This window comes from Mustelus asterias, chromosome 16, assembly GCF_964213995.1.
Source record: "Mustelus asterias chromosome 16, sMusAst1.hap1.1, whole genome shotgun sequence".
Lineage (NCBI taxonomy): Eukaryota > Metazoa > Chordata > Chondrichthyes > Carcharhiniformes > Triakidae > Mustelus > Mustelus asterias.
This window is the reverse complement of record NC_135816.1, coordinates 13,218,259-13,241,985: the sequence shown is the minus strand read 5'-3', so window position 1 is coordinate 13,241,985 and position 23,727 is coordinate 13,218,259. Positions and strand designations below refer to the sequence as shown.

Here is a 23,727-nt window from a genome sequence, read left to right as displayed (position 1 = left end):
ACCAATGGTGACACAATAACGACCGGCCAGGATTCTCCGGTCTCGCACACCCTGCTACCACTGCCAATGAGAATGGAGAACTTGGCGCTGAGCAAACATCCGTTCACAGCAACGGGACCGGATTAGCTCAGCCCCGGGTCAGAATTTCGACCAGTATTTTTTAGGTATCAGTTGAGAAGTAAACATTAACCAGGGCACCATGGTGGAATTTTCCCGCTCTTCTTTGTGTCCACCTGATCCGATCCTTTTACCATTTCAGTAGGATTCAGGAGGGCGGATACAACTCGTTATCCAGTCAGATACTTCCTGCCTGACTTCCCCACACCCGGTCCTACTCTGCCAGGTAGACTTCCATGCCACCTGTGACTCCAGGCGTCAATTGAAAATTAGCAAACCTGAAGGGAATAGAGGGGGAGAAAGAGTTGCGGGCATGAGGAGAGGGCGGACGGTGGGGGAAAATTACATGGCAGTAGTAAACCGGAGAGGGTTCCAGTAAATGGGTTCCTTTTCTGGAAAGGGAAAGGCTGAGATGTGGCCTGAAAGGGTTCTTTAAATTATGAAAAGTTTGATAGTGTAGATATAGCGAAAATGTTTCTGGGGCAGATCAGAATTAGGGAGCATAAATAAAAGACAGTCATTTATAAACCCAATTGATAATTCAAGAGAAACTTCTTTACCCAGAGAATGTTGAGAATTGGGAATGAGGATTGATTGGGGAACTGCATAACCATCATAGAAAGCATTCTTTCTGGTTGTATCACAGCTTGGTATGGCTCCTGCTCTGCCCAAGACCGCAAGAAACTACAGAAGGTCGTGAATGTAGCCCAATCCATCACGCAAACCAGCCTCCCATCCATTGACTCTGTCTACATTTCTCACTGCCTCGGCAAAGCAGCCAACATAATTAAGGACCCCACGCAACCCGGACATTCTCTCTTCCACCTTCTTCCATCAGGAAAAAGATACAAAAAGATACAAAAGTCTGAGGTCACGTACCAACCGACTGAAGAACAGCTTCTTCCCTGTTGCTGTTAAGACTTTTGAATGGACCTACCTTGCACTAAGTTGATCTTTCTCTACACCCTAGCTATGACTGTTACACTACATTCTGCACTCTCGCCTTTCCTTCTCTATGAACGGTATGCTTTGTCTGTATAGCGTGCAAGAAACAATACTTTTCACTGGATACATGTGGCAATAATAAATCAAATCAAATCGAACCAAAGGGAGAAAGCAATGCAAGGATATGTAGATCACATTACATGAAGTGGGGTGGAAGGAGTCTTGTGTGGAGGGTAAATACTAGCCCGGTCCAGATGGGTTGAATGGACGGCGTCTGTTCTGAAAATACTCTGTAAAGATGGAAGAGTGTGAGAGTGTTGAAATGAAACGTAAAAGATTTTTATAAAATGAGAGATGCGGCAAAGAGACTCCTGACTCTCGAGGGGTCAACGCTGAACACATTGATTGTCAATGAGCAGCACGGCATATCCCAGGAATAAGCAATGCCTGATGAAAGCAAAAGTCCGCCTTGTTTTAAGTTTTGGACAAGCTCCTCGCGCTGTGTGGAGCTAAATGCCACAGGACTTATAGTATAGTTTTACAAAATGTGGACTGGGAGGATGGGAAGGGAGTTAAATTTAGCACAAACCATGTCGGAGTTCCCAAAGAGTGTACCTAACATGGGGCGGTTCCCTTCTGTAACACACTTAATTTATTCCCTGCAGCAGATAAAATATGATACTCCCTGTGCAGTGCGGACGCACAGCTGCTTGGTGCAGTCTGGAGAAGGCAGCGCACGGCGAGAGAGGTCCAGTAACACATCAGAATATTGAGTATGTAGGGGGGATGTTTAAGACGTTGCATACCTCAGCAGAATAGGACATATAATTCATCGCTCTGCATCCTTCGAATACCAGAGAGAGATGAAGCTTTATTTATTGCGTTAATAGCAAACAGCATCTGGTACCCTGGTTGCCCCTCCCTCCTCCATCCCAGCAAACCTCAGAGATTCCTGTGCCTCTGCCCACTCACTCATCCCCCTTTGCTCCAACTTTTGTGGCATTTCCTTTAGCCATCCAAATTCTAAATTCAGGAATCCGCTGGCGAGTCCGTTCCGCACCTCTGCCGCTCTCCCTCCTAATTCACAGTCCGCGTTAAAACAACGGGCAAGATTCTCTGGTCTCCGCGCGGAGTGTTTCTCGCCGGTGGGAGGTGGCGCGCCGTTTGCCGGTGGCGGGATCTTCTGGTCTGGCCACTGTCAGCGGGATTTCCCATTGATTCCCACCCCACACCACCGGAAAATCCGTGACGGCATACTCCATCAGCGGGACTGGAAGATCCTGCCAGTGTAAATGGCCGGACAATTCCAGCCCATCTTCTATGACCTAGGTTTTAGTCACCCCTTTATATCTCCCGTTTAGATTCAGTGCGAAATCTTACCCAAAAATGGTAGGCTGTTGCTTCCGGCGAGAAGACCATCGGATTTCTCTCCAGAGAAACACGCCAATTTCTCTCCAGATCATAATACGCTCTGCTGAATGCAGATGGGGGGAAGGGAGGGGGAGGCCTCAACACATTGGCAGAACCCTGCTGCACAGAGATAGGGGCGTCCAGATCAAAACAGCAATAAATCTCCCCCCCCGGCCCATTATGAAGGTCTCAGGGGTTCCCCACACCTCCCTCATCAGAGCCAGAATTCAACTCTGTGAAAATCCCCTAGTCGCCACACTCTGGCGCCTGTTCGGGTACACTGAGGGAGAATTTAGCATGGCCAATGCACCTAACCAGCATGTCTTTCGTGCTGCCCCCCCCCCCCCTCCCCGCAATTATCGGCCCTTTCCCTCACCCGCCCCACGATTAACATCCCATTCCCAATCTTCTTGTGGGGGCAGAGGGCGTTGCTGAGGTACAGTATGAATGAATACTTCGCATCCGTTTTCACAGAAAAATAGGATAAAGTTCATGTGAGTAGAAGGTGTGGGGGTGGGGGGTGGGGGGGCTTTGAGATATTGGATAGGATAAAAATAGATAGAAAGGAGACGCTAAATGGGTTGATGTCACTCAAATGTTACAAGTCACCCCTGTGAAAACCAGATGCAACCGAGGCTGCTGAGGAAAGCAAGGATGAAAGCAGCAGAAGCTCTGACCACAATCCTTCAATCCTTGGATACGGGAGTGATGCCAGAGGACAGGAGGATTGCAAATATGAAACCATTGTTCAGAAAAAAAAGTGGAGGTGGATAAATCTGGTAAATACCAGCCAATCAGCCTAAAATCAATGTTGGAAAAACTCTGAGAGACCATTGTCAAGGACAAAATTAATTCCCACTTTGAGAAGCATGAGTGACTGTCTGTGCGGAGTCTGCACGTTCTCCTCGTGTCTGCGTGGGTTTCCTCCAGGCGCTCCGGTTTCCTCCCACAATCTTACCTGATGAAGGAGCAGCGCTCTGAAAGCTCCTGATTCCAGATAAACCTGTTGGACTTTAACCTGTTGTTGTGAGACCTCTTACTGTGCCCACCCCAGTCCAATGCCAGCATCGCTACATCAGTCCAAAGATGTGCAGGTTAGGTTGATTGGCCATGCTAAAATTGCCCCTTAGTGTTAGGGGGATTGGCAGGGTAAATACATGGGGGTTACAGGGATAGGGCCTGGATTGTTGTGGGCACAGTCTCGATGGGCCGAATGGCCTCCTTCTACACTGTAGGGATTCTATGATTCTATGAATAAGGGGTAGTCAGCACAGACTTGTTAAAGGCAAATCATGTCCGATTAATCTGATGGAGCACTTTGATGAAGTAAGGGAGAGGATTGAGGAAGGCAGTGCAGTTAGATGTTGTACCCATGTATTTCCATCCTGCTTATTTGTAAAATATCCAACTGCAAAGATGCTCACATAAATAAGAATTAATCAAAAAATAGAAATATGTGGTTAAAGTTTATTTATTAATGTCACAAGTAGGCTTACATTAACACTGCAAGGAGGTCACTGTGAAAATCCCCCAGTCTCCACACTCCGGCACCTGTTCGGATACACTCAGGGAGAATTTAGCATAGCCAATGCACCTAACCAGCACAATTTTTGGACTGTGGGAGGAAACCGGAGCACCCAGAGGAAACCCATGCAGACAAGGGGAGAACGTGCAAACTCGACCCTGACAGCGACCCAAGCCGGGAATCGAACCCGGGTCCCTGGTGCTGTGAGGCAACGGTGCTAACCACTGTGCCACCCGAAGTATTAAAGGGACAGTGATAACTTTGTGTAAGAAATTGGCTAAGAGATAGAGGCATAGGGTGGATGTTTTTCTGACTGGAAAGAAGTATACAATGAGGTACCCCAGGATTGATATTGGGGGCAATGCTTTTCTTGTTATATAAATGACCTGGTCTTGGGTACAGGGTACAATTGAAGTTTGTGGATGATACAAAAATTGACAACATAGGAAACAGTCAGCAGGATTGTAACAGACTTTACAAACATATGAATTAGGAACATAGTAGGCCACTTGGCCCCTCTAGCCTGCTCTGCTATCCAATAATATAATGGCTGATCTGTTTGTACCCTCAACTTCACATTCCTGCCTACCGCCGATAACCTTTCACCCCTTTGCTGACTGAAGATCTATCTCGCTCTGCCTCAAAAATATCTAAAGACTCTGCTTCCATCACCTTTGAGGAAGAGAGTTCCAAAGATTCATAACCCTTTGAGAGAATAGGTTTCTCCTCATCGCTGTCTTAAATGTGCAACCCCTTACTGTACTTCAGTAACGCCCTAAGCACTGACAGACTAGTGAAGGTGATGGCATTGTGGTATTGTCACTGGGCCAGTAATCCAAGGAGGGACTCTAGGGACCCGGGTTCGAATACCACCACAGCAAATGGTGAAATTTGAATTGAATAAAAATCTGGATTTGATTCTCCAGCTTCCCAGCCACAAGTTTCCCGGCGGGGGAATGCGGTGTGCTGTTCGCTAGTGGGATTCTCTGATCCTGCCGCTGTCAATGGGATTTCCCTTTGATTTGATTTATTATTGTCACGTATTGACATACAGTGAAAAGTATTGTTTTACTGTTCTGCGCTTTACAGACAAAACATACCGTTCATAGAGAAGGAAATGAGAGTGTGCAGAATGTAGCGTTACAGTCATAGCTAGCGTGTAGCGAAAGATCAATTTAATGCAAGGTAAGTCCATTCAGAGGTCTGACAGCAGCAGGGAAGCAGCTGTTCTTGAGTCGGTTGGTACGTGATCTCAGACTTTTGTATCTTTTTCCCGATGGAAGAAGGTGGAAGAGAGAATGTCCGGGGCGCATGGGATCCTTAATTATGCTGGCTGCTTTGCCGAGGCAGCGGGAAGTGTAGACAGTGGAGTAGGCTGGACGAAGTGGAGTAAGTCATCCACTGTGATGAGTGCTTGTAAATACGCTGTATAAAAAAAGTAGACTGCATTGGGACACCTTTGAACTTGTACAATGTTTGAAATGATACTTGAAACTTGTACATCTGATGTGCTAAGTGTAATTTTACAAGATGTAAATATTAAATTTAAACAGTGGGATTCTCTGTTCCTGCCGCTGTCAATGGGATTTCCCTTTGATTTGATTTGATTAATTTTTGTCACGTATTAACATACAGTGAAAAGTATTGTTTTACTGTTCTGCGCTTTACAGACAAAACATACCATTCATAGAGAAGGAAATGAGAGAGTGCAGAATGTAGTCAATGGATGGGAGGCTAGTTTGCGTGATGGATTGGGCTACATTCATGACCTTTTGTAGTTTCTTGCGGTCTTGGGCAGAGCAGGAGCCATACCAAGCTGTGATACAACCAGAAAGAATGCTTTCTATGGTGCATTTGTAAAAGTTGGTGAGAGTCATAGCTGACATGCCAAATTTCCTTAGTCTTTTGAGAAAGTAGAGGCATTGGTGGGCTTTCTTAACTATAGGGTCAGCATGGGGGAACCAGGACAGGTTGTTGGTGATCTCGACACCTAAAAACTTGAAGCTCTCGACCCTTTCTACTTCCCGTTGATGTAGACAGGGGCGTGTTCTCCTTTACGCTTCCTGAAGTGATGTCACCTCACGCCGTCATGAAACCCGTGGGTGGGGGTGCTCTGCTGCAAGAACCAGAGAATTCCCCTGGCGTGAACAACCATAGAATTCCAGCCCAAGAATTAGAAAGCTAATGTAGACCGTGAAACTATTGTCATCAAAACCTATCTGGTTCACTAATGTCCTTTAGGGAAGGAAATCTGCCATCCTTACTCGGTCTGGCCTACATGTGACTCCAGAATCACAGCAATGTGGTAGATGCTTAAATGCCTCTGAAATGGCCCAGCAAACAGTTCAAGGGCAATTAGGGATGGGCAATAAATGTTGGTCCAGCCAATGACGCCCACATCCCCTGAGCAAATAGGTTCAGGGCGATCGGCGGCATGGTAGCACAGTGGTTAGCACTGCTGCCTCACAGCGCCAGGGACCTGATTTTGATTCCCGGCTTGGGTCACTGTCTTTGCGGAGTCTGCACGTTCTCCCCATATCTGCGTGTGTTTCCTCTGGGTGCCCCGGTTTCCTCCCACAGTTTGAAAGACATGCTGGTTAGGTGAATTGGCCATACTAAATTCTCCCTCAGTGTACCTGAACAGGCGCCGGAGTGTGACAACTAGGGGATTTTCACAGTAACTTCATTGCAGTGTTAATGTAAGCCTACTTATGACTAATAAATAAACTTTAACTTTAATGGGCAGGCAGATGGCAGATAGAATTTAATGTGAATGTGTGTGAAGTGATGCATTAGAATCTAGAAAGTTCTATTTTTGACAAAAACAGAGGAAGCTGGGAATGCATATTCACAAATCTATGAAGGTGGCAAAGCAAGTTAATAAGGTGACGAAGGACATTTTTGGACTATTAGGTCTTGTAAATAAGAGAATTGAATGCAAAAACAAGGAAGGCATGCAAGAACATTCACCAATTTCTGGTTTGGTCTTTTCTGGAGTATTGTGTTCAGTTTTGGGCGCCGCATCTTAGGATGAATGCTCAGGCCCTGGTGAGGTCACAGAGCAGACTTATTTGGGATGAGAAAGATTGGGGAGGCTTATCACCTTGGAGCAGAGAAGGTTGAGGGAATATCCAACAGAAGTGTGGATGGCACGGTGGCACACTGGTTAGCACTGCTGCCTCACAACGCCAGGGACCCAGGTTCAATTCCGGTCTCGGGTCACTGTGTGGATTTTCACATTCTCCCCATGTCTGCGTGGGTTTCCTCCGGGAGCTCCGGTTTCCTCCCACACTCCAAAGAAGTGTGGGTTTGGTTGACTGGCCATGCTAAGTTGCCCCTTGACGTCAAGGGAACTAGGAGGGTGTATGCGTGGGGCTGTGGGGATAATGCCTGGAAGGGGTTGCGGTCGGTGCAGGCTTGGTGGACCAGGTGGCCTGCTATAGAGATTCTGTGAAAATACTGAAGAACTTTGATAGGTTGAGTAGAGAAAAACTATTTCCTCTGGCAAGTGGGTTGGTAACCAGAGGTTATAGATTTAAAATAATTAACAAAGGAACGAGGGGGGAAATGAGAAAGTCTTCACACAGAGAGTTGCTATGATCTTGAACACACTGTCCTAAAGGATGGTTCAATTAGATTCCCCAGGAACTTTTAAAAGGTCATTTGACAGCACTTGAAAAGGACTAATTCACAGTGTTATGGGGGAAAGGCTGAGTTGGTCTAACTTGACCAGTTCCTTCAAAGAGCAGACAGTTTACATGATGGGCTGAATGGCCAGGTTCTGTGCAGTAATATTCCATTGTTCTGTGATGTTATAATCTGTTCCGTTGCAATGATTAGCGAATCTGGTTGGACTGAAAGAGTTAATCTGTTCCATCTCATAGATTGATGATTATTGACATTACTGCGGGATAATCCACCCTGTCACATTAATCAGTGATTCCTCCCTGTGTTTGACAGGGTTAATCTGTCCTGTCAAAGGGAAAATTTCATGTAGCTGAGAACTTTTGTTGGCGAGTTCCTAAAGCATTTAACAGAAATGGAATGGTAACAACAGGAGACTTTAATATAATTTTGGCAAACAAAGAGATATTGGGAATACCAAAGACATTGCCTTGGGTCCCCTTCATGAACTCTACTCCCTAGCCAGCGACACCAACCCACTACCTGGCAACTCTCTGACTCTGAACCAAACCTCGCCAACTTTATGGTGTCAGGTTTGACCCCAAGATGAACTTTCGATCACGTGTTTGTGCGATCACTAGACTGCACCATTGCCCAACTTCAACCCCACCTTTGACCTCAACTATTCCAACACACTCCTGACCAATCTCCCCCATTCATAAACCTAAGCTTATTCTACTCTGCCGCATGTGTCCTAACATGCATCAATCACTCCTGGGCTCGCTAGCCTGATTTGGCTCCCAGATAAGCAGCGCCTAGATTTTAAATTCTTATTCTTCTTACATCTCTCCATGGCCTTATCCTTCCTTAGGTTTGTAACCTCCTCCAGCCCCACGACCCTTTGAGATCTTTGCGCTCCTCCAATCCTGGTCTCTTGCACATGCCTGACTTTAATTGCTGCACCATTGGTGGCGATGCCTTCAGCTGTGATTGCCCTAACCTCTGAAATTCCCTCTCGGACTCTCTTCACCCCTCTTTCCTCCTTTTGAGATGCTCCTTGTGATCTACCCCTATCACCAGAGGGTGGTGAGGGATTGGAATGCCCTGCCAGCATCAGTAGTAAATGCGCCTAGTTTGGGGGCGTTTAAGAGATCCGTAGATAGGTTCATGGACGAAAAGAAATTGGTTTAGGTTGGAGGGTCACAGTTTTTTTTTTAACTGGTCGGTGCAACATCGTGGGCCGAAGGGCCTGTTCTGCGCTGTAATGTTCTATGTTCTATGTTCTATCTGCCCTAATGTGCCCTGATGTAGCTGAGTGTCAAGTCTTGTTTAATGGTTCTTCTGCCTCAGGATGTTTCACTATATTAAAGGTGCTATGTGACTTTTTTTTTCATGGGGCATGGGTGTCGCTGGCTGGCCAGCATTAATTGCCCCTTGAGAAGGTGGTGGTGAGCCGCCATCTTGAATCGCTGCAGTCCACGTGCTGTGGGTTGACCCACAATGCCGTTAGGGAGGGAATTCCAGGATTTTGACCCAGTGACTGCGAAGGAACAGCTGCATATTGCGGTTGCTGTAGGGAATAAATGTACAGGAAAAGATTTTTGATCAGTATGTCCCCAGTCCAACAAGGAAAGAAGAACAAATAAGAACAGAAAAGGCTGGAAATGCTCAGCAGGTCTGGCAGCATTTGTCGAGAGAGAAAAACAAGAGTTAACTTTTCAGATCAACCTCAGGAACTAACTCTGGAAGGGTTTTCCTGACCCTCCACGGGGAATGCAGTGAGCCATTAAAATTCCATTAACTTCTGGCAGGACTGGAAGATCCCATTGGCAAGCGGGACTGAAAATTCCCAGCCTCTGTCTCTCTCCACAAGTGTTGCCAGACCTGCTGAGTGTTTGCAGTGTTTCCTGTTTTTATTTCAGATTTCCAGCATCCGCTGGAAAGATGCAATGGGCGGCACGGTGGCACAGTGGCTAGCACTGCTCCCTCATAGCTCCAGGGACCTGGGTTCGATTCCCGGCTTGGGTCACTGTCTGTGCGGAGTTTGCATATTCTCCCCGTGCCTGCGTGGGGTTTCCTCCGGGTGCTCCGGTTTCCTCCCACAGTCCGAAGATGTACAGGTTAGGTTGATTGGCCATGCTAAATTGCCCTTTAGTGTCCCGGGATGTGTATGCCAGAGGGATTAGCAGGATAAATATGTGGGTTTTTAGGGATAGGGCCTGGGTGGGATTGTTGTCGGTGCAGGTTTGAGGGGCTGAATGGCCTCCTTCTGCACTGTAGGGATTCTATGGATTTTTAAAATTCCCAGCTTCTGTCTCTCTCTCTCTCCACAAGTGTTGCCAGACCTGCTGAATGTTTCCAGTGTTTTCTGTTTTTATTTCAGATTTCCAGCATCCGCAGTATTTTGTTTAGGGAAAGGCGCGATGCTGGATCTACTCTCCGGAAATGAAATGGAGGAAGTGAGTGTGTCACAGTTGAGAATCATCTCGCTAACCCTGACTAATCATTCTGTTTAAAGTAATTTTGAAAGGTTAGATAATATCAAGGATAGAAATGCTCAACTGGGAAGAGCTAATTTCAGTGATTTAAGAAAGGGTCAAGACTATAGTTTGGAACTGGTGATTACAGCGTAAAGCAGTAACAGAATAATGGAGGCCATTCAGGGAAGAGATAGCTCAGGGACAAACCAAGCTTATTCCTTTGAAGGGAAGCGGCAGAGCTAATCCACCCTGGATAGCAAATTTAAAATTAAATAGAAAAAGAAAGACTTCTGTCAAATGTCAGGAGCAAGATTTGAAGTAAAAGCTTAAGTTTATTTATTAGTGTGACAAGTAGGCTTACATTAACACCGCAATGAAGTTACCGTGAAAATCCCCTCGTTGCCACACTCCGCCGCCTGTTCGGGTACACTTAGGGGGAATTTAGCACGGCCAATGCACCTAACCAGCACATCTTTCAGACTGCAGGAGGAAACCGGAGCACTCGGAGGAAACCCACACAGACATGGGGAGAACGTGCAGACTCTGCACAGACAGTGACCCAAGCTGGGAATCGAACCTGGATCTCTGGTGCTGTGAGGCAGCAGTGCTAATCACTGTGCCACCGTGCCGCCCACGTTAATAACTGGGATGACTATGGAAAGTGCAGGAGAGAATGGAAAAAGTTAATAGAATCACATAATCATAGAATTGATACTGATTTGATTTGATTTATTATTGTCACATATATTAACATACAATGAAATGTATTGTTTCTTGCACGCTATACAGACATAGCATACCATTCATAGAGAAGGAAAAGCAAGGGTGCAGAATGTAGTGTTATAGTCTTAGCTAGGGTGTAGAGAAAGATCAGCTGAATATATAGTCGGTCCATTCAAAAGACTGGTGCAGTAGGAGGCCATTTGGCCCATCGTGTCTGCACCATGTCTGTCCCTGTCACAGTATTGAAACAGCTCTTCTCAAAGTCACAATTTGAGTCCAATGTGAACGTGACTCAGGTAAACTCTCCTTCATTGTTCACCGTACTCTGTCTGCAGTCACTGACCTCTCACCTTGACAACTCACAACGCCCGGCTGATTGACAACAGCTACGGATCAATAGGAGGAGAGAGGGGTGGAGCCGCACAATTGATGATGCAAAGAGAGGCGACAAGAAAAGATTGGCAGGCAACATTAAATAGAGCCCTGAAACCTCCGATAAACAAAAAACACAAATTGTTTTCCCAGGAGAAAGCTGAACCAATTAAAGACCCTTTGTGCCGAGGCAGTGAACTCAGCTAAAGTATTAAACAAGTACTTAGAATCATTACATTGCAGTGGAGGGCATTCAGCCCATAGAGTCTGCACCAATCCTCAGAAGAGCATCCCACCGTCTGCCCAATCCCTGCAACTCAGCACGGCCAATGCACCTAACCCGCACATCTTTGGACTGTGGGAGGAAACTGGAGCACCCGGAGGAAACCCACACAGTCACGGGGAGAACGTGCAGACTTCGCACAGACAGTAACCCAAGCCAGGAATTGAACCCGGGTCCTTGGTGCTGTGCAGCAGCAGCAGTGCTAACCACTGTGCCACCGTGCCACATCTGTTTTCACATCGAAAACTGAGGATGTGAAGATTACACTGAAGGAGGTGATGGAAGTTATGGATAGAATATGAACAGATAAAAAGAAGTACTAAAAAGATGAACATTAGTGAGAGTTAATAAAGTCCCTGGCCCAGATAGAATGCATCCCAGGTTGTCGAAAGAAGCAAAGGTAGAATTAGCCGAGGCACTTGGTCACAAATCTTTCAGTCCTTGTTAGATGGAGGAGTATGTCGGTGAGCTGGAGGATTGTTAACGTTATATCCCAATTTTCACTCCCAAATCTAATCCCAGGTTCCCGAATCAAATCATAACGATAGCTGGTAAGTGTTGTGTTCTTGAGAGGAAAAAGTGACTTTGAGCCTATATGGTCCCCAAAACTCTCCACCGTTGTAGCTTTTTCTCACTTTGTGTTTGGGTGTATTCAAGATAAATGGATCAAGACCAATGCTGTGATTGGTCAACAACCGACCGCTGTTGTACCATGTGATTATCAAGATGGTGGAAGATGATCTAGATGGAGCTTGGTATTTTTCATCCAGTAACTCGTAGGTTCCTATAATGTTCAGCACAGGGAAGAGACGTTTGTGCTCATCATTTATATAGTATCTTTTACAATAGGAAAATGTCCTAAGTTTCATCAGGATTTAATTTGATTTGCTATTGTCACATTGAATACAGGAGTTGGAATGTCTTGTTGAAGTTGTACAAGACATTGGTAAGGCCACACTTGGAATACTGTGTGCAATTCTCGTCACCCTATTATAGAGGCAGTGGGAAGTGTAGACGGAGTCAATGGATGGGAGGCTGGTTTGCGTGATGAACTGGGCTATGTTCAAGACCCTTTGTAATTTCTTGCGGTCTTGGTCAGAGCAGAGCCATACCAAGCTGTGATACAACCAGAAAGGAATGCTATGAAACCAGGAATTGACGCTCAGGCAAAGGAGGAGATATTGGGAAGGGTAATTCGAAGGTTAAGGAGGTACGCTACAAGAAGCATCTTAAAAGGAGGAGAGAGAGCCGAAGAGATCCAGGCCATCTGTTGCCCAACTCTGTGCCATCACATGACTGCCCTGCCCCCACACTCCTGCCATTGGTTGTCCAACATGCCCACCCCTGCAATGGCCAGTCAGAAAGTGAATGGACTCCTCATTACTCCATTTGGGTGATTTTTAGCTATTCAGCTCCATCTCGGATATTTTCTCTCTCAATGACAAAATCGTTCAAGGGAATATTTTTCAAAGCACCATTTTTTTGAGTGCTCCTGTGACTTTTTTTTCTCTCAGATCTTGCCTGCAGCAGCAACTGGGAGATTATTTATTAATTCCTAAAGACTCCAGCAGAATCCTGGAATATTTCCAACCTCACCAAGGGCCCGTGCAGCTGAAGACACAACCACTGTTAAACAAAATAAAATAAGAGGTGCTCTCCAGAGACCGAAATTGGAGGAGCGTGGAGATCACAGAAGTCTGGAGGAGGTTACACAGATAGGGAGAGCAAGGCTACGGCGGAGAGGGGGGTGGGATTTGAAAACAAGGAGGAGACTTTTAAGATTAATGTTTTACTGGATCAATAGTATAGGTGAATGGGCACAGGGGGGATATTTGAACTTAGGACTTGGTGCAAGTTAGGTTTTTTTTATTCGTTCATGGGACATGGGCAACACTGGTCGCCCAGCATTTATTGCCCATCCCTTGTTCAGAGGGCAGTTGTGAGTCAACCACATTGCTGTTGCTCTGGAGTCACATGTAGGCGAGACAGTAAGGACGGCAGATTTCCTTCCCTAAAGAACATTAGTGAACCAGATGGGTTTTTCCTGACAATTGACAATGATTTCATGGTCATCAGTAGATTCCTAATTCCAGATTTCTTTTATTGAATTCAAATTCCACCATCTGCTGCGGTGGGATTCGAAACCGGGTCCCCAGAACATTAGCTGAGTTTCTGGATTAACAGTCAAGCGATAATACCACGAGGCCTTTGCCTCCCCTATTGGAGGAATGCGGTTAGAAAGAGCAGGGTTTTGGCTGAGGTTAAGTTTACTGAGAGTGAAAGGTGAGAGGTCAGTCAGGAATGCATTGGGATGGTTCAATCAGGAGGCAACAAAAACATGGACGAGAGTTTCAGCAGCAGATAAACTGAGGCAGTTACAACAGTGGGCAGTGTTATAATAGCGAAAATAGGTGGCCTTAGCAGCAGAGAGGAGATGGGGGGGAAACTCAACTTAATGTCAGGTAGGATACAGGGATTGTGAATTGATTTGATTTGATTTATTATTGTCACATGTATTAATATACAGTGAAAAGTATTGTTTCTTGTGCACTATACAGACAAAACATACCATTCATAGAGAAGGAAAGGAGAGAGTGCAGAATGTAGTGTTACAGTCATAGCTAGGGTGGAGAGAAAGATGAACTTAATGCAAGGTAAGTCCATTCAAAAGTCTGACAGCAGCAGGGAAGAAGCTGTTCTTGAGTTGGTTGGTACATGACCTCAGACTTTTGTAACTTTTTCCTGAAGGAAGAAGTGGAAGAGAGAATGTCTGGAGTACGTGGTGTCCTTAATTATGCTGGCTGTTTTGCCGAGGCAGCGGGAAGTATAGACAGAGTCAATGGATGGGAGGCTGGTTTGCGTGATGGATTGGATTACATTCATTACCTTTTGTAGTTCCTTGCGGTTTTGGGCAGAGTAGGAGCCATACCAAGCTGTGATACAACCAGAAAGAATGCTTTCTATGGTGCATCTGTAAACGTTGGTGAGAGTCGTAGCTGACATGCCAAATTTCCTCAGTCTTCTGAGAAAGTAGAGGCATTGGTGGGCTTTCTTAACTATAGTGTCGGCATGGGGGGACCAGGATAGTTTGTTGGTGATCTGGACATCAAAAAACTTGAAGTTCTCGACCCTTTCTACTTTGTCCCCATTGTCAAGGGCAGGTCGTGCCTTACGAGCCTGGTTGAGTTCTTTGAAAATGTGACCAAACACATTGACGAAGGAAGAGCGGTGGATGTGGTCTATATGGACTTCAGCAAGGCGTTCGATAAGGTCCCCCATGCAAGACTTCTTGAGAAAGTGAGAGGGCATGGGATCCAAGGGGCTGTTGCCTTGTGGATCCAGAACTGGCTTGCCTGCAGAAGGCAGAGAGTGGCTGTGGAGGGGTCTTTCTCTGCATGGCGGTCAGTGACCAGTGGAGTGCCCCAGGGATCTGTTCTGGGACCCTTGCTGTTTGTCATTTTCATAAATGACCTGGATGAGGAAAGTGGAGGGATGGGTTGGTAAGTTTGCTGACGACACCAAGGTAGGTGGTGTTGTGGATAGTTTGGAGGGATGTCAGAAGTTGCAGCGAGACATAGATAGAATGCAAGACTGGGCGGAGAAGTGGCAGATGGACTTCAACCCGGATAAGTGTGTGGTGATCCATTTTGGCAGATCCAATGGGATGAAGCAGCAATATAATATGAAGGGTACCATTCTTAGCAGTGTAGAGGATCAGAAGGACCTTGGGGTCCGGGTCCATAGGACTCTTAAATCGGCCTCGCAGGTGGAGGATGCGGTCAAGAAGGCGTACGGCGTACTGGCCTTCATTAATCGAGGGATTGAGTTTAGGAGTCGGGAGATAATGCTGCAGCTTTATAGGACCCTGGTTAGACCCCACTTGGAGTACTGCGCGCAGTTCTGGTCACCTCATTACAGGAAAGATGTTGAAGCCATTGAAAGGGTGCAGAGGAGATTTACAAGGATGTTGCCTGGATATGGGGGCATGCCTTATGAGGATAGGTTGAGGGAGCTTGGTCTCTTCTCCCTGGAGAGACGAAGGATGAGAGGTGACCTGATAGAGGTTTACAAGATGTTGAGAGGTCTGGATAGGGTAGACTCTCAGAGGCTATTTCCAAGGGCTGAAATGGTTGCTACGAGAGGACACAGGTTTAAGGTGCTGGGGGGTAGGTACAGAGGAGATGTCAGGGGTAAGTTTTTCACTCAGAGGGTGGTGGGTGAGTGGAATCGGCTGACGTCGGTGGTGGTGGAGGCAAACTCGTTGGGGTCTTTTAAGAGACTTCTGGATGAGTACATGGGATTTAATGGGATTGAGGGCTATAGATAGGCCTAGAGGTGGGGATGTGATCGGCGCAACCTGTGGGCCGAAGGGCCTGTTTGTGCTGTGGCTTTCTATGTTCTATGTTCTATGATGTAGACAGGGGTGTTCTCCTTTACGCTTCCTGAAGCCAATGACAATCTCCTTCGTTTTGTTGACATTGAGGGAGAGATTATTGTTGTCGCACCAGTTCACCAGATTCTCTATCTCATTCCTGTACGCTGTCTCGTCATTGTTTGAGGTCCGACCTCAATTATGCTGGCTATTTTGTCGAGGCAGCGGGAACTGTAGACAGAGTCAATGGATGGGAGGCTGGTTTGCGTGATGGATTGGACTACATTCATGACCTTTTGTAGTTCCTTGTGGTTTTGGGCAGAGTAGGAGCCATACCAAGCTGTGATACAACCCAGAAAGAATGCTTTCTATGGTGCATCTGTAAACGTTGGTGAGAGTCGTAGCTGACATGCCAAATTTCCTTAGTCTTCTGAGAAAGTAGAGGCATTAGTGGGCTTTCTTAACTATAGTGTCTACATCAACGGGGACAAAGTAGAAAGGGTCGAGAACTTCAAGTTTTTAGATGTCCAGATCACCAACAACCTACCCTGGTCCCTCTTTGCTGACACTATAGTTAAGAAAGCCCACCAATGCCTCTACTTTCTCAGAAGACTAAGGAAATTTGGCATGTCAGCTACGACTACGGTGGCATCGTCAGCAAACTTGAAAATCGAATTGGAGGGGAATTTGGCCACACAGTCATAGGTGTATAAAGAGTATAGTAGTTATATAATATAGTATAGGAGTATAGCATAGTTCTTTGCGGTCTTGGGCAGAGCAGGAGCCAAAGCAAGCTGTGATACAACCAAAAAGGATGCTTTCTATGGTGCATCTGAGGTAGAGGAGAAGGATGTGGCATCTGGATTGTGCATTGTTCCAGGTGTTATGGTAAAGTTAGGCAAGAACTGCAGCTCCAAGGTTACCCTGAACATAAAGTAATGTTTTCAGTTGTACGTTTGAGTAATTTGAGTGAGGAGGATGATTCAGATGCAGTGACACATAGGTCCATCTCTGACAATTCTATAATGTGTTTTAATAAAATGTCTTTAATCCTGCACTATCTATATTAATTAGGCTTTGAGAGTCAACCGTGGTTAAGTGGGTAACTCTCACGCCTCTCAAGGTTGTAAGTTCAAGTCCCGCTCCGAAGACTTGAGCACAAAATCCAGACTGACACACCCTGTGCCAGTAGTGAGGGAGTGCTGCACTGTCAGTGGTGCCATCCTTCAGGTTAAACCGGGAACCCACATCTGCCCTCCCGGGAGGACATAAAAGATCCCACCATCATTATTTTGAAGGAGAGAAGTGGGTTTCTCTCTCTCTCGTGCCCGTATTTATCCCTCACACCACAATGGTTAGTAATATCATAGAGACTAGCAGGAGTGAGCCATTCAGCCCTTCCAGCCTGTTCTGCCTCCATTCAATATGATCATGGCTGATCTTCGATCTCAATGCCATACTCCCCGCTTCCTCCCCCGTACCCCTTGATGCCTTGCTGTGCACAAATTGGCTGCTGCCTTTTCCTGACACTCCAACAGTGACTACACTTAAAACAAAAGTATTTCACTGGCTGTGAAGCGCTTTGCGATGTCCTGAAGTCATGAAAGGCGCTATATAAATGCAAGTCTTTCTTTTTTTTTCTTCCATAGAGATGTGAGCCCCTGTACCTCATCCGTGCCAGATGCCAACTGAAGCAGCAGCCTGCACAGGTATGAGCATGGCAGATGGTAGATGTGGTGTGTGTAGGGTTGCCAACTCTGGTTGGACCTATTCCTGGAGGCTTCATCATATGTCCTCCGACTTCCAACCATCCCCCCCCCGCCCCACCCGTCCCCAATATTTTTAAACTTATAAATCGACAATGTGCGAAGGAAACACATAATTGCTTTGTTTTTCTTTTAAAATGCCCCGTGAGCATCCTCCCCGGGTTTGCTTTGTTCAAAGTGGTGTCCAGGAGGTTAACCTTTTATTCCTGGAGACTCCAGGACAATCCTGGAGGGTTGGCAACTCTAGATGCATGTCACTGCTGGTGGGGATACTCGCTGCTTGAGAAAATAATAGTTACGGTTTTATTTCACATCAATTAGCCAAATGACGTGGTTAAGTTTGAGAGGCCTGTTACTCTGCTGGGTCTCACGTAGGTGTAACTACACCTGGGGTGTGCGCGTGTGATCCTCATCAGCTTATCATGGGGATGAACATAGGAACATAGAAAATAGGAGCAGGAGGCCATTCGGCCCTTCTTCTGCCCCTCAGTTAGATCATGGCTGATTTTACACCTCAACGCCATTTTCCCGCACTATCCCATATCCTTTAACATCCTTTATATCTAGAAATCTACCAAATTCTGTCTTGAACATATTCAATGATTGAGCTTCCATGATGCCAAGAATTCCAAAGATTTACTGCCTTCCGAGTGGAGAAATTTCTCCTCACCTCAGCGATAAATGGGCGACTTCTTACTGTGTCATAGAATCATAGAACAATACAGCACAGAAACAGGCCCTTCAGCCCAACCAGTCCCATGCCGACTGTGGTGTCCTCCCAGCTAGTCCCAATTGCCCACGTGTGGCCCATATCCCTCTAATCCATATACTTATCCAAATGCTTTTTAAATATTGCTATCGTACGCATGGTAGCATAGTGGTTGGCACTGCTGCTTCACAGCGCCAGGGACCTGAGTTCAATCCCTGGCTTGGGTCACTGTCTGTGTGGAGTTTGCACCTTCTCCCCGTATCTGCGTGGGTTTCCTCCGGGTGCTCCGGTTTCCTCCCACATTCTGAAAGATGTGCTGGTTAGGTACATTGACTCGAACAGACGCCGGACTGTGGCAACTAAGGGAATTTCACAGTAACTTAATGTAAGTCTTACTTGTGACTAATAAATAAACTTTACTTGCCTCAACCACTTTCTCTGGCAGCTCATTCCACACACACACCACCTTCTACATGAACAAGTCCCTTTTAAATCTTTTCCCTCTCACCTTAAACCTCTAGTTTTCATGTGATACTGTGTCTCCTAGTTCTAGATCTCCCCCCACCCCCAACAAGGGGAAAACATCCTCCCTGCACCTTCCCTGTCCAAACCTGTAAGAATCTTCTACACTTCAAAATTTTAGAAGATTCCACCCCTGACTGTGGCCAGGATTGTTTGGTCCTGCCATAGTGTCTCCCCCTCGGCCAGACACCGGGGCCATTTAAGCTGCCAGTTACTTTGGTGGGATCTTAATATCAGCAAGTGGGAGGAGGCATAGGATCCTGGCCTGTGTAAATGTTGGGGGCGGCGGGGGGCTTCAGATTAGTGGAATGACACACAGGGGGCTGGAGATTGCGGCTCTGAACTGCCTCCCTGTTCACACCCTAACAATGGACAACGGGGGGGGGGGGGCAGTAACCTGCCTCCGTCACCCCACTGAAAACCAGTGAGTGTGAGGCCGGTGTAACTCCACTGCCCTTGGAATACAAAGGGATGGAAATGACGGCGCTTCGGTTATATAAAAGCTTTGCTCAGAGGCCGTGGCAGATGGAAATCAATGTGAGGAAATCTGAGGCTACTCACTGTGGACCCAAGGCAGACAATCTAGAGTTTTTTTTTTAATGAAGAGAGTCTAGGAAATGTGGAGAAGCGGAGAGTTCCTGTTTCAGTTGTGCCAACATTTTTGTATGAATGAAGCAGCAATGTGATAATGGCCAGTTAATCTTGTTTTCTTTAATGATGTTGATTGAGGAGCAGGGATTGTCCAGGATTCCAAGGATAACTCCCCTGCTGCTCTTCAATACCACCTTGTGATTCAGAGGCAACTGTGCTGCCAACTGCACAGCAGCTGGCACAGTTTTGGCTGTCCAGTACAGTGGTTCTAACCGGTGCGCCACTGTGCACTACTATGTCGTGAAGACGTCCCCAAGTGTGCTGCGAAAAAAGATTCACAATGATTCAAAATTCATGGGAATTAAACTAAAACTAAACCTCATATTCAGCTCTCTGTTCAGCCTCTTCAAGACCTGAGGAATCTTGGGCCTCCCGCGAAGGCACCGGTTGGGAGAGAGCCACACGTGCGCAGCTTAGATCTTTTACATTGGTCAGGCCCCGTGCACATGACCAACAGGACTTGGAGCTGAAGACAAAGGTCCCCGTGTGCCCGCACACATGGTTGCGAAGAGTGACTTGTGATAGTGAAGAGTGACTTGGGTATTGTGAACAGTGAACAGTGATTGTGAACAGTGACTTGTGATAGTGAACAGTGGTTTGGGTTGTGACCAGTGACTTATGGTTGTTAACAGTGGTTGTGAACAGTGGCTTGTGGTTGTGACCAGTGAGTTGGGCTTGTGGATGCTGGCTGCGATTGTGAACGTTAGCTTGGGGTTGTGAACAATGATTGGGAGTGTGGACAGTGAATTCTGGTTGTAAACCATGGCTCTGGTTGTGAACAGTGATGATCTTGTGAACAGTGATTTGGAGTTGTGAACAGTCGTTGTGAACCATGGTTGCAATTGTGAACAGTGGTTGTGATTGTGAACAGTGGTTGTGATTGTGAACAGTGGTTGCGATTGTGAACAGTGGTTGCGATTGTGAACAGTGGTTGTGAACCGTGGTTGCAATTGTGAACAGTGGTTGTGATTGTGAACCACGGCTCTGGTTGTGAACAGTGATGATCTTGTGAACAGTGGTTGTGAACAGTAGTTGTGAACTACAACATGGGTTTGTGAACAGTGACATGTGGTTGTGAACAGTGCTCGTTATTACAAACAGATACTTGTGGTTGTGGACAATGACTTGTGGATTTGAACAGTAGTTATGTTGTGAAGAGTGAATAGTGATTGTGAGCAGTGGTTGTGATTGTGAAAAGTGATTTGTGCCAGTGAACAGTGAGTTGTGAGTGCAAACAACTTGTTGGTGTGAACAGTGACTCGTGAATTATGATTGTGAACAGTGAGTTGGGGATTGTGAATAGTGAGTTGGGGATTGTGAACAGTGAGTTGGGTATTGTGAACAGTGAGTTGGGTATTGTGAATAGTGAGTTGGGGATTGTGAGCAGTGAGTTGGGTATTGTGAACAGTGAGTTGGGTATTGTGAACAATGAGTTGGGTATTGTGAACAGTGAGTTGGGTATTGTGAGCACTGTGTTGGGGATAGTGAACAGTGAGTTGGGGATTGTGAACAGTGAGTTGGGTATTGTGAGCAGTGAGTTGGGAATCGTGAACAGTGAGTTTAGTAGTGTGAGCAGTGAGTTGGTTGTTGTGAACAGTGAGTTGGGGATTGTGAACAGTGAGTTGGGGATTGTGAGCAGTGAGTTGGGGATTGTGAGCAGTGAGTTGGGTATTGTGAGCAGTGAGTTGGGTATTGTGAACAGTGAGTTGGGTATTGTGAGCAGTGAGTTGGGTATTGTGAGCAGTGAGTTGGGTATTGTGAACAGTGAGTTGGGTATTGTGAGCAGTGACGTGGGTATTGTGAGCAGTGAGATGGGTATTGTGAACAGTGAGTTGGGCATTGTGAACAGTAAGTTTAGTATTGTGAGCAGTAAGTTGGGTATTGTGAGCAGTGAGTTGGGTATTGTGAGCAGTGAGTTGGGGATGGTGAACAGTGAGTTGGGGATTGTGAGCAGTGAGTTGGGGATTGTGAGCAGTGAGTTCGGTATTGTGAGCAGTGAGTTGGGTATTGTGAGCAGTGAGTTGGGTATTGTGAACAGTGAGTTGGGTATTGTGAACAGTGAGTTGGGTATTGTGAGCAGTGACGTGGGTATTGTGAGCAGTGAGGTGGGTATTGTGAGCAGTGAGGTGGGTATTGTGAGCAGTGAGATGGGTATTGTGAACGGTGAGTTGGGCATTGTGAGCAGTGAGTTGGGAATTGTGAACAGTGCATTTAATATTGTGAGCAGTGAGTTGGGTATTGTGAGCAGTGAGTTGGGTATTGTGAGCAGTGAGTTGGATATTGTGAACAGTGAGTTGGGTATTGTGAGCAGTGAGTTTAGGATTGTGAGCAATGAGTTGAGTATTGTGAACAGTGAGTTGGGTATTGTGAGCAGTGAGTTGGGTATTGTGAGCAGTGAGTTGGATATTTTGAGCAGTGAGTTGGGTATTGTGAGCAGTGAGTTGGGTATTGTGAGCAGTGAGTTGGGTATTGTGAACAGTGAGTTTAGTATTGTGAGCAGTGAGTTTAGTATTGTGAGCAGTGAGTTGGGTATTGTGAGCAGTGAGTTGGATATTGTGAACAGTGAGTTGGGTATTGTGAACAGTGACGTGGGTATTGTGAACAGTGAGTTCGCTACTGTGAACAGTGAGTTGGGTATTGTGAACAGTGAGTTTAGTATTGTGAACAGTGAGTTGGGTATTGTGAACAGTGAGGTGGGTATTGTGAACAGTGAGTTTAGTTTTGTGAACAGTGAGTTTAGTATTGTGAGCAGTGAGTTGGGTATTGTGAGCAGTGAGTTCGGTATTGTGAGCAGCGAGTTGGGTATTGTGAGCAGTGAGATGGGTATTGTGAACAGTGAGTTAGGTATTGTGAGCAGTGACGTGGGTATTGTGAGCAGTGAGATGGGTATTGTGAACAGTAAGTTGGGCATCGTGAACAGTGAGTTTAGTATTGTGAGCAGTGAGTTGGGTATTGTGAGCAGTGAGTTGGGTATTGTGAGCAGTGAGCAGGGTATTGTGAGCAGTGACGTGGGTATTGTGAGCAGTGAGTTGGGTACTGTGAACAGTGAGTTGGGTATTGTGAACAGTGAGTTTAGTATTGTGAACAATGAGTTGGGTATTGTGAGCAGTGAGTTGGATATTGTGAACGGTGAGTTGGGTATTGTGAACAGTGAGTTGCATATTCTGAACAGTGTGTTGGGTATTGTGAACAGTGAGTTGGGTATTCTGAACAGTGAGTTGGGTATTGTGAACAGTGAGTTGGGTACTGTGAACAGTGTGTTGGTTATTGTGAACAGTGAGTTGGATATTGTGAACAGTGAGTTGGGTACTGTGAACAGTGAGTTGGGGATTGTGAACAGTGAGTTGGGTATTGTGAACAGTGTGTTGGTTATTGTGAACAGTGAGTTGGGTATTCTGAACAGTGAGTTGGGTACTGTGAACAGTGAGTTGGGTACTGTGAACAGTGTGTTGGTTATTGTGAACAGTGAGTTGGATATTGTGAACAGTGAGTTGGGTACTGTGAACAGTGAGTTGGGGATTGTGAACAGTGAGTTGGGTATTCTGAACAGTAAGTTGGGTATCGTGAACAGTGAGTTGGGTATTGTGAACAGTGAGTTGGATATTGTGAGCAGTGAGTTGGGTAATATGAGCAGTGAGTTGGGTATTGTGAGCAGTGAGTTGGGGATTGTGAACAGTGAGTTGGGTAGTGTGAGCAGTGAGTTGGGTATTGTGAGCAGTGCGTTTAGGAGTGTGAGCAGTGAGTTGGTAGTCTGAGCAGTTAATTGGGTATTGCGAACAGAGAGTTGGGGATTGTGAGCAGTGAGTTGGGTATTGTGAGCAGTGAGTTGGGGATTGTGAGCACTGTGTTAGGTATTGTGAACAGTGAGTTGGGTATTGTGAACAGTGAGTTGGGTATTGTGAATATTGAGTTGGGTATTGTGAGCAGTGACCTGTGTATTGTGAACAGTGAGTTTAGTATTGTGAACAGTGAGTTGGGTATTCTGAGCAGTGAGTTGGGTATTGTGAACAATGAGTTAGGGATTGTGAACAGTCAGTTGGGGATTGTGAACAGTGTGTTGGGGATTGTGAACAGTGAGTTGGGTATTGTGAGCAGCGTGTTGGGTATTGTGAACAGTGCGTTGGGTATTGTGAGCAGTGAGTTGAATATTGTGAACAGTGAATTTAGTAGTGTGAGCAGTGAGTTGGGTATTGTGAACAGTGAGTTGGGGATTGTGAACAGTGAGTTG

The 23,727-nt window shown here is 46.1% G+C and overlaps 1 protein-coding gene across 1 annotated transcript in view; it reads left to right on the top strand.

Moving 5' to 3' along the window:
- flt4 (fms related receptor tyrosine kinase 4) overlaps positions 1-23,727 on the top strand; it is a 374,492-nt gene that overhangs the window by 49,952 nt on the left and 300,813 nt on the right. Inside the window, exon 2 of the mRNA XM_078231815.1 lies at positions 17,501-17,560. Coding sequence (XP_078087941.1) covers positions 17,533-17,560 — 28 coding nt within the window. The 5' untranslated portion in view covers positions 17,501-17,532. The remainder of the gene's footprint in view (positions 1-17,500; positions 17,561-23,727) is intronic.